The sequence below is a fragment of the Stegostoma tigrinum genome, chromosome 7 (assembly GCF_030684315.1).
Source record: "Stegostoma tigrinum isolate sSteTig4 chromosome 7, sSteTig4.hap1, whole genome shotgun sequence".
NCBI lineage: Eukaryota > Metazoa > Chordata > Chondrichthyes > Orectolobiformes > Stegostomatidae > Stegostoma > Stegostoma tigrinum.
Genome location: NC_081360.1, coordinates 65,836,661 through 65,848,539, shown reverse-complemented (window position 1 = coordinate 65,848,539; position 11,879 = coordinate 65,836,661). Strand labels below are relative to the sequence as shown.

Here is an 11,879-nt window from a genome sequence, read left to right as displayed (position 1 = left end):
TACTGGCTCAGTGAGCATTTATTGCTTGTCCCTTGTTGCCCTTGAGAAGCCTCAGTGGTGACTTGCCTTCTTGAACTGCTGTACATAGTTCCACAATGCCATGAGGGAAGGAATTCAAGGATTTTGAAAATGAAAGAATATAACTATATTTCCATTTCAGGATGGTGTGTGGCTTGGAGGGAAACTTGCAGATGGTGGTGTTCCCATGTGTCCAAAAAAATTGCACTCCCCGCTTAAACATGGAACATCTTTTGACCACTGCTCTTTTCACAGAGCATTCAATTCCACATGCCTGTGCTATGTTTGCTCGCTTTACATAATTGCACTTGAAAAATTTCTTTTGGTCATTCCCTGTAGGTGCAGCTAGGTGGATGTTGGAACAGGTACATTGGCCTGAAATTTAGACAAATGACTGACCAGTACAGAAGACATGCAGCGCTATCACTCAAAGGTCTCCATGAGAACTGCTCTGATTAGCACCAATCTTCTGCATATGCGACCGAATAATAGCTCAAGTTCCTGACAATAATGGCTCAACTAAAAGAAGGAAGATAGGAGGATCATGCATTGTACCAGATCAAGAATGGCTAAAAATAATATGCAAAGCCTTGTTTCTGTCTTCAAAAATACTATTGAATAGCTCATGGCATATTCCATAATGCAAACTGATGAAACACCTGTGCAATCCTAGATATCAAATGCATACTGAATGAATCATAATTCCACAAACTTAAAAATTGAATTTTTTTTCCTTTGGTTTCAGCTCCATTTTTAAAATAAGGAATTAAAATACTAATACAATTTTTGCTTATTCTAATTAATGTAATTAAGTTTCCACCCAGCCACAGAACTGAATGGCTTGGATGAAAATCACACTTACCTTATTTGTTACAGTGACCATACAGTTTCATTCTTGATTCTCTTTGCAGTCTTTCCCACTGTCAACCATACCATTCCACTATGACTTATCTCTGTTGTCCAGTTCAATGGTAATACTTATTTTTGTTTCCAGTCTTTCCTTTTTATCATGGGTTTAGCATCTCTGGAAATGGATTAACAAGAGACTTTTCCTCTTCCTTTAAGATGTTAAAGAATGCTTCAAAAATTCACAAGTGCTGATGCCCCTCTTGGTTCTTTCTCCCCCTGCCCTTCCCTCTGACTCATCCCTTCTTCTAAACCTATCTCTTGTGTATTCATTATACTCTCTGACCTTCCTCTGATGTTGAATGATGTGTGCCCAGCTCTTCAATTTTATCCCTTTACACCCTCACTTCAATGAAATTTGTACATGTAGTGACATTCAACTCATCTTCCTTCACCTTCACCTTCGTGACCATTTCTTTGAACTGGAGTCCTCTTACTGCTCCATGGATCCTTTCAACCATTTCAAAAATTCCATCTGGACCTCTCTGGCTTCTCATTTAAAGATCTCTTACATTAGTTACCTTCATTCCTCTCCAATGCAAAACCCACAAACCTCCATCTTCATAACATCAATTGCCTACATCCCACCAAAGCAATCAGCTGTTGAAATTCTTGTCCAGCTTCTTGTAATGTCAGGACTTTTCCAATGCTTTTCCATCAATTGTAAATTTCAGTTCACATGAAACACTGCTGTCCATATGCTATTCTGTACCAATTTCTTCTCCCTCATCATGTCGTCATTGACCTACATTTTCAGAGAAGCTTGAATTTATAATTCACTTCCTTCTATTTAATTCCCTTCATGGTCTCAATTCTCCCTACTTTTTAATTTTCTCCAGTCTTATAACATTTTTTATTCCATTGACCTACACGTCTTGTACATTATTTTTCTCTCTCTCTGCCCACCACTGATTGCTGTGCCTTAAGTGATTAAAGCATCTCTTCAGCAATTCCTGCCCTAAACGCCTGTTTCAACTTATATTTTTAAGCCTCATATTAAAACATACAATTTTACCAAGCTTTTGGTCATTCTTGTTGAATTGCCATTTCTGTTGGCTGACCCTCTGTGAAGTATGCTGGGATAATTTTACATATCAATGGGGCTACATAAATGTAACTTGCTATTGTTGAATTACAGAGCACATTTCTAATAACAAAAATAAAGTGATTTACCCATGATCTCTTGCATCTTAATCTGTAGTGATGTACAGATCATCAGGAACTTTTTCACAACTACCACTGTTACTATTTCAAATGCGAACTTCGTTGTATGAGTTAGTTGTTGATAATCGTCTGCGCTGTAGAGCTGAACAGGGATAAGGGCTAATAGTTCGGAATTCATCACAAGCTGTTAAGGTTTGAATGTTATTTAAATAAAAATTTTTAATGATAAACAGTCTTTCTATTGAATATCTGTTATGAACCACTAATTTTAGCCAGTTGGATTCTACTATCATCTCAATATACTTTGGCTGAGAAAGAAAGTAACAAGGTATTGTGCCTTCTCCAGACTACAATTCAGTGAAATCTGCTGAAAAATATACACGTTGCTGTTGGATAATGAATGGATTCAAGTTATTGTGATCTCATGATCAAATGTTTGTCTATACAGGGTGAAATATGAAGCATGTCTACTGATCAAGAGAGCAGAGGATTTGGTAATTATGGAAATAACCCAGTAAGAGGCAGGGGTGTAGGCACATAATAAGGGAGATCTGAGCAAAATAGCCCTGAAATCCTTTAACTTGACATCCTGATGTCTAGTAATTCATGGGAAAGGTTAACATAATTTTTGTATTCTTCTTTGGGACATTCCTTTAGTGTATAATAAGCATGTCATGTGAATGCAACTTCTCTTGTAGACTAAATACAAATGTTTGGCCCAGTAATAATATTTTCTTAGACAGAATTAGCGTCTTTGCTGAAGCTAAGAAAGCATTAAAAATTCAATATTTAATGATTGCCAGATTCTCCCCCTTACCCCTAACTTTCTCTGATCCTGTGTACTTTGTTTCTAAACATTTCTTTAACAAAGTTACTTACATTTATGGCAATTATTTTTCAGTATAATTGCATATCAAAGTTGCTAGCCTTTATTGAAAATATACCCAGTTAACTTTATCTGTGCTAGTCTATAATTGGAGCAAACAGGGGTAAATCCGGATGTGAATAAATCACTCCTGAATTTCAATGACGAGGTTATGTTAAAAATGATAGATAAGTAGATTGGTTCTAAAGGTGAAATAGCATCTTTCAAATTGGATCATAGTTAGCAGTTTTGATTTCATGGTTTCCAACATCACCTGAACTGCTTGATTGAATTCCTGCCATGTAATCTCCAAGAAACATATATTTACTATGTAACACTAAATGTTAAATATACTATCTTGAAATTTCTCCTCAATGGGAATATGTACCATTTCCTTAGTGAATATATTAGTTTGTTTAAATCATTTCCTAATTTTAAAATGTTCATTAATAAGCAAACAAAGCATAATGTTGTAATTAGAAGTGGTAGTAGAATGCAATTAACCTCTGCAGCTGTAAACTGAAAGTAACGATCCTTGAAAAAATGTTTATTGGTTCTTAGTTAATTACATATAGTGATTGCCAGTTACAGTTGTGCTCTGTTTGTTATTAAAAAAAACTCACAATCTATGGAAATCAAAACAGCAAAGGAATTTGAATGAGAGATAGTAGGAACTGCCGATGCTGGAGAATTTGAGATAACGCAGTGTAGAGTTGGATGAACACAGCAGGGCCAAGCAGCATCAGAGGATCAAGAAAGCTGACGTTTTGGATCCATATCCTTCCTCAGAAATGGGAGAGAGGAAGGGGATTCTGAAATAAATAGGGAGAGAGGAGGAGGCGGATAGAAGATGGATGCAGGAGAAGATAGGTGGAGAGGAGATAGACAGGTCAAAGAAGCAGGGTTGGAGCCAGTAAAAGTGGAGAGTTAGGGAGGGGATAGGTCGGCCCAGGGAGGACAGACAGATCAAGAAGACAGGATGAGGTTAACGGGTAAGAGATGGGGGTGGGGCTTGGGGTGAGAGGAATGGTTAGGGAGGCGGGGACGAGCTGAGCTGGTTTTGGGATACGGTCAGGGGAGGGGAGATTTTGAAGTCCACATTGATACCTTTGGGCTGCTGGGTTTCCAAGCGAAATATGAGATGCTATTCCTGCAGCTTTTGGGTGGCATCATTGTGGCAATGCAGGAGGCTCAGGATGGACATGTCGTCCAAAGAGTGCGAGAGGGAGTTGAAATGGTTTGCAACTGGGACGTGTAGTTCTTTGTTGCGAACTGACTGTAGGCATTCAGCAAAGTGGTCCCCAAGCCTCCGCTTGGTTTCCCCGATGTAGAGGAGGCCACAATGGGAACAGCGGATACTGTATACCACATTAGCAGATGTGCAGGTGAACATCTGTTTGATGGGGAAGGTCTTCTTGCGGCCTGGGATGGGGGGTGGGGGGAAGTGAAGGGACAGGTGTAGCAGGGAAAAGTGCCAGGGGTGGTGGGGCTGGAGGGGAGTGTGGAGTGGACAAGGGAGTCATGGAGAGAGTGGTCCCTCTGGGAAGCAGATAAGGGTGGGGAGGGAAAAATGTCTTTGGTGGTGGGGTCAGATTGCAGATGGCGGAAGTGTCGGAGGATGATGCGTTGGTTTCAGAGGTTCGTGGGGTGGTACGTGAGGTCGAGGGGGATTCTGTTTTGGTTGTTATTGCGAGTAGGGGTTGTGAGGGATAAGTTGCAGGAAATGTGGAAGACACGGTTGAGGGCATTTTTGACCGCTGTGGAGGGGAAGTTGCAGTCTTTGAAAAATGAGGACATCTGGGATCTGACCCTATCGTAGGACATCCCAGATGTACCCAAATGTACAAAGGTACCTAAGTACTATTTCTTCAGTTACAGTTCTTAGAAAAATAGAAAGTGATAAGTTTAGCATTGCAGATTTTAGGAATACCTTACAAAATGGTGCGATAAAAATGTTCAGAACAACAGACTTCCAACCCAGTCCATGCTGTAACCTTTCCTCCAGTCTGCACTGGGCCTTGACTGCAGACTGCAGCGGGCTTCAGTTCAGCGTTCAAGAGGCTGAGAGATTGCTCTGGAATCATACTTTGAGACTGGAAGTCCATGCTGAGGCCATGCCAGGCTGAGAAACCACCATGCCAGACCGAGAGGATTGCATGATAACAAGGTATGGAGCTGGATGAACACAGCAGATCAAGCAGCATCTTAGGAGCAAGAACACTGATGTTTTGGACCTGGACCCTTCATCAGGAAATCAGAAAGACCAACTTTCCTGCTCCTAAGATTCTGCTTGGCCTGCTGTGTTCATCAAGCTCCACACCTTGTTATCTTGGATTCTCCAGCATCTGCAGTTTCTATTAACTCCAAGAGGATTGCATGCCTGGCTGAGTGACAGCCAAGCCAAGAGGACGCTTTGTCAGGTCTGCGCTGAGACTGGGAGCTTGGAGGCTAGGAGGTCAGAGGCTACAAGGTGCAAGGCAGCAAGGTCAGAGACCAGCAGGCTGAGAAGAGAGGTGGAGAAAATAAAACACGAAAGAGAGAGAAAAAGAAGAAACTGGTGGAGTGGACATAGTCCGGCTGAAGCGTTCTACTCCGCAGTCACTTTGGGTGGAGGTCATCTCGCAACCTCCTTTGCTCCAGGGAAAATACTTAGATGCTGTCCTTTAACTTACAGAAGGACAATTTTGCTTTAAGACATATACCAGTAGAAATTATAACAATTTTGATATGTTCCTTTTTACTTTCTTCTCATATGCTTTGTCAAGTCTATTTTTTATATTTCATTATGTTGGATTATTTAGAGCTGTAGTGATTGCACATTAGTGTGGAACATGTATGGTGCATTTTTGGATTTTCAAACAGAGTCTTCTGTGAAGTTCTATTTTTGTATGGTCACTAAGTCAATTTGAACAGTGACCTAAAGACATCAGTTTCAAGAATGCATGTGATGGAAATCCGCCATTGTGTTAATAGATAATGTATTGATGTGGTTGTTTTATGACAGACACAGTAAGCAAATCAAGACAGTTAGTTTAATGTTGCTTTCAAAACAGGATGAACAAAGTCTTCGTTTAGAAGCACTGAGTTCCGTTCAAAAAGAAGAATAATTTCTCTTAGCTGGAGAACCACATCAGTTTGGGGGAAACTATTCACCTCAGTAGAAGTTGTTACAAGTCTGGGGAGTTTGTAGCTGGGAGAGCTCGAATTAAAAATCCAAAAATTGTTAGAACTGGAAAAGATTAGGCCATCAGAATTACAAGAGGTTCATGTCAATGGAATCAGAATGGAATTGTAAACAAAGAATTCGCAATAGTCTAGGAGAAAGAAACCGGAAAGAGTCAGTTATATAAAGATTTAAAAAGCTGACAGAGAAATGATGGTTCTCCGAGATTGACTGTCTGTAAAGGGTAGTGTTGGGAACTGGCTTGGAACTTTGTTTAAATGTATGTGTTAAATTTTTAAAACTTTCTTCTCTCTATAGCTTTGTATATTTGTGTAATATACTTAAGTTCTGTTGTTAAAAACTGCACCTGGTGTGAGTATATTCCAATGACTAACCATCAAGTAAATGAACTGCAAAAGTTAAATATATTATCTATCAAGCCAGTTTTCATTCTGGGGTCGAACTTGTCCGATATTTACCATCAGTTGGGATCATAATAACTGGGATGAATGGATGTCTCTACTATTTCATATGATGCTACATCATAGCTATAATTAGAGTCCCACAATTTGATGGAGCATGGGCACAATCCCAAGAACTTTTATTAACATTAAAATGTAGCAAATAATCAAAAATCAAAAATACTGTAACTGGTTTAATAGCCTTCATATTCCTAAAAATTATTTTATTTCCTCTCATGTCAGACATAAACTTTAAATATAAGGTTTGCTTTAAACAGATTTACACATAACCTGCATGTACAAAAATGATCTATAGAATTTATGAAGTTTAAAACTCAGACTGTTGATCTTTGAAAACATTGAAAACAGTGTTAAGTTTATAAGGAAGTTCAGTTCAAAGTCTTTGCAAGTTACATGCATTTTTTTTAGTTTTATTGTCACATTATCCATTTGTATTTATCAAAGATACCTTAAACATTATTAGAAAGCGGATGTGTACATACAATTAGATTACTGTTTCAGTATTTCAATTAGAAACAACAGAAGGATGAATCAGTGAATATTAACCGATTTGATTGCCTTGTAACAGTTTAGAGGGGAATTCCTATTGGTTAAAATGTCTCGTAAAGCATTTGATTTGACTTGAGATTACTTGACAATTTTAAACTACGAAACTGTAATATTTAAAATTCAAACATAAGCAAATTTCTAGTTTGTCACAGTCAATTTCCTTTGCATTATCATTTTCTGTGATCTTGTAGAAAGCCACAATGTCTTTTACAAGTAGGTCAACATAAGTGACGTTGGAAAATTACATGGACACAAAGGATGTGGCTGCATTATCCAGCTCCAAGGAAAATGCACCCTCTAATTTTCGGTTCCAAATCCAAGCGAGATTCTCACATACCCCTTTTATTCACCCCCCTTTTATTACGAATAATTTGTTTTCTGGTAAATAAAGCTGCATTTCTATAATAGTTATTCTGCATTTGTTGTAGCTTACTCCAAAAGCCAACCCAGCAGAGTTTCAGAGACAACAGTGTGGAGATGGTGGGACGCAGTAGGTCAGGCAGCATCGGAGGTTCAGGAAATGCTGCCTGGCCGGCTGTGTTCCTCCAGCTCCACGCCGCGTTGTCTCCGACTCCAGCATCTGCCGTTCTTGCTCTCTCACAGTAGAGTTTCAATTGCTTTACAAAGAGTTTTGAAGACATGCGTGAAAAACGCAGAAGGCACTTATTGAATACATTACAATATGCAATAGAACAATAGAAAAATATTGCAGGGCAAAATTATACTTTCTAAACCACGTTCGTTGATTCTTAGATGGCGCATTATTTCTTGGCTACATTTAAAGTTTAAACATTATCCACTTAAATACTTGAAAACTGTTTGAGCCGGCCGAATTGGATCCTAAATTTTGAAGTTCAAAACTATCAGGTGAAGCAATGTAAATCCAATTGAAACGATGCCGATTCCTTGTCAACTGGGAAGCTCCTGAGTTTGCAGAAAGGCACCTGTATTTATTCCTCAAGAGAGAAAACTCACTTTAGCTCCCAGGATGATATGTCTTGGAAATATAGTATTCCACTATCTACTGGAGAAGGAAAGAAGAACACCTTTATTCTGATAAAGTATGACTGGAGTTTGAGTTGCGTGGCTTCAACTGGAAATCCGCACCGACCCCTAGGAGGAGTCAGTCAGTTTAATCGCCCAGCCTGTCTCTCTCTATTACAGTCACTCAGGCGCAGCCGGATGAGTTTTAGTTCGAGATGGATTATTACCCTGGATTATATCTGCAGTGGAGCTGAACTAACTGGAGAATGCTGGACCGACTCTGTAAATACAAGCAGGCTTAGGATCGAGGCATTTGCACACACGGATTTGTCTCCCAGGCGTTTCATTCGCGCGTGTGTTTGTATATTTGTTTGGCACACGGAATCAGGACCCCCGAAGCGATCAGGCGTCATCATCATGGCAACATGCGCCGTGATTTACCCCAGCAGCAGCCTGATGCTACTCCTGCTGCTCTTCAGACCTCTGCACGGTGGATCGTACGCCCCTTTTACGGACCGGTCTGGTTTTACAGACTCTATCGACCTGCCAGTAAATTCTACCGCTGAAAGCACAAGCTGGGAGGAGGTGAGTGTTCCGGAAAGCTCGCAGCCCGCCTGGAGGACTTTCAGCCCCGGGACGGATTCACTGTCCACTCCAGGCTTGAGCACCGATGATCGCCGACTGTCACCTTCTGTGTCCAGTACCGGTAAGTCCAGCCCTCTGCTCCCCCGCACCCCCCCCCCCCTCCACTACTGTGTCCACTGCAGTCACTATTCCATTCTGCTGTGCGCTTCACATGCCCAGCCCAACGCGTCTCTAATACTGCCGCTTCCCGTCGCAGCAGCTGCACGTGTTTTTATCCAAAAGTAAACTTTTGTTTAGAAACTCCCTCTCTCAGCTCGTGTACACTTCACACCTTCTTAGGTGAGGGCTTCGAGCAGGAGATCGTTGAATATTAAACTTTGGATAATCGGGAAGAAGCCTACTACCAGTAATTTGTGATTTGTACTAATGCATTGTTCTCATGTTGCTCACAAGTGAATACATTTATAGGCAGAGTCTGCCCAAAGTTTTCTGAGAACTATACGTTGCTTTGTCGAAATACAGCGCTGGTGGAAATATCGAAATATGGAAACCTCTTCTACACCCTCTGAGCTTCACATAGACAGAGGGTGATCCTCACCAACCAGGAACCTTGTGATCAGCTCGCCAAAGACCCAGACTGGATAGAGTTAAATAAAACCCCTGAAAGAAGTCAATAGAAATCAAAAATCCAAATTTAAAAATGTTTGGAGTAGTTTTTGTACCAATCGATTTTAAGTTGTACAACCAACAGAAAGTGTTATAAAACAGCAAAAGTTTTAAATCTTGTAGGATACATGCAATATTAATAGATTTATATTCTTTATTATGTCCCACATTGATTGACCTTTAGCTCCATTAGCCCTACTTTTAATTTCGTGGCACAGATTTAGAAATTGACCTTTTCCAGACATAGCAGGATTTTGTTTTAAAAAGCTGCCATTATTTAAACATATACTCTTATGTTTAAAATATCCTTAAACTAAAATAAAATTCATATGAAATGCAAAGAATCACAGATGAGAAACGGAAGCTGAAGATGGTGGGCACTCTGCTACTTGGAGGGAGTGGACAACATGCCTTTTTGGGGTTAAACAGATCCTTCAACACAGGTGCTGAGCATTCTCCACTTCTAGTTCAGACTTCTAGTGTGTGTAGTTTTGTTTTGTGTGTTCATATTCATTAGGCATTACACCTCAACAGATTGTCAGATCTTCTCCAATACATGTAAATTAACTTTGACTTAGAATTTAGAACAGGGTGGCACGGCGGGTCAGTGGTTAGCACTGCAGCCTCACAGTAGCAGGGACCCAGGTTTGATTCCACCCTCTGGTGATTGTTTGTGTGGAATTTGCAGATTCTCCCCGTGTCTGCATGGGTTTCCTCTGGGTGCTCTGGTTTCCTCCCACAGTCTGAAGATATGCAGGCTGGGTGGATTGGCCATGCTAAATTGCCTGTAGTGTTCAGAGATGTGGTAGATTAGGTGGGCTATAGGGGATGGGTCTGGGCGGGATGCTCTGACAGTCAGTGTGGACTCGCTGGGCTGAAGGGCCTGTTTCTGCACTGCAAAGATTCTATGATCTATGATGAACTTAGAACAGTACACCACAGGAATGGGTCCTTCGGCCCACGATATTATGCTGAACATGATGCCAAATTAAAATAATTCCTTCTGTCTGCCCTTGGTCTGTATTCCTCCATTCCTTGCATATTCATGTGCTTATCTAAAAGTCCCTTATATGGTGCTATCGTATCTGCCTCCTCCATGACCATCCTGGTGACATGTTCCAGATTCCTACCACCCCATGTGTAAAAAAAACTTGTCCCTCACATTTCGTTTGAACTTTCCCCATCTCACCTTAAATGCATGTCACCACCTATTAGACATGTCAACTCTGTGAAAAAGATTCTGACTGTCAACCCTATATATGCATCTCATAATTTTATAGACTTCTAACAAGTCTCCCCTCAGCCTCCACCAGTCCAGAGAAAACAACGCAAATTTTCTAGTCTTTCCTTATATCTCATACTTCCCAATCCAGGCAGCATCATGGTAAATCTCCTCTACACCCTCTCCAAAGCCTCCATATCCTTCCTGTAATTTGGCAACCACAACTGAGCAGTGCTCTAAGTGTGGCCTAACCAAAGTCTTATAAAGCTGCATCATGACATCCTGATTCTTGTACTCAATTCCCTGACCAATAAACATGCCATACACCTTCTTTACTACCTTATCTACATGTGTGGCCACTTTCTGCGAGCAATTTGGACTTGAACCCCAAGATCCTTCTGTACATCAGTGCTGTTAAGCGTCCTGCCGTTAATTGTATACTTTTCCTTAACATTTGATCTCCCAAAATGCAGCAACTAACACTTAGCTGGATTAAACTCCATCTGCCATTTCTCTGCCATAACTGGAACTGATCTATATCCTGCTGCAACCTTTGACAACCTTCTACTCTATCCGCAACCTTACCAATCATTGTGTCGGCTGTAAACTTAGTAACCCACCCATCTATATTTTCATCCGAATCTTTTATATATATCACAAACAGCAGAGGTCCCAGATCCCTGCAGAGCACCAATAGAAACGGACCTCTAGCCTGAAAATTCCCCTTCCGCCACTACCCTGTGCCTTCTTTTGGCAAGCCACTTTTGAATCCAAGCGGCTAAATCACCATGGATTCCATTCATCTTAAGCTTTTGGATGAACCTACCATGAGGGGCCTTGCCGAAAGATTTACTAACATCCACATCGACAACACCTACTGCTCTATTCTCATCGATTACCTTTGTCACCGTCTCGAAAAATTCAGTCAAGTTAGTAAGACATAATCTGCCTGGCATAAAGCCATGTTGACTGTCTCTAATTAGGCCATGCTTTTCCAAATGCATGTAAATCCTACCACTTAAGAGTTATCTCCAATAGCTTATATTGTTTATATATATCATATACATACATATGGAGAGAGACAGAGAGTGTGAGAGAGACTTATATTATTTTTATGAAACAAATGTCTAATACATTGACTTTTTGTCACTTTCATTGGGGAGGCATGGCTATACTTAGTCACTTTTAACTCAGCATATACTTGTACCATGCTCTTTGACTTACTCTTTCACATATTTCATTTGAACAAAATGCGCAAATCTTAGGCTGTTCTGA

At 40.4% G+C, this 11,879-nt stretch overlaps 1 protein-coding gene across 3 annotated transcripts in view; it reads left to right on the top strand.

Moving 5' to 3' along the window:
* Positions 1 to 8,304: 8,304 nt before the first annotated feature.
* The window catches only part of heg1 (heart development protein with EGF-like domains 1), a 79,668-nt gene continuing 76,093 nt past the window's right edge, over positions 8,305 to 11,879 (top strand). For all 3 annotated transcript variants that reach the window (XR_007248002.2, XM_048535327.2, XM_048535326.2), the window contains exon 1: positions 8,305 to 8,837. Coding sequence is in view for 2 of the 3 variants with exons in the window: in XM_048535327.2 (XP_048391284.2) it covers positions 8,330 to 8,837 (508 nt within the window). In the remaining variant the exon portion in view is untranslated. The remainder of the gene's footprint in view (positions 8,838 to 11,879) is intronic.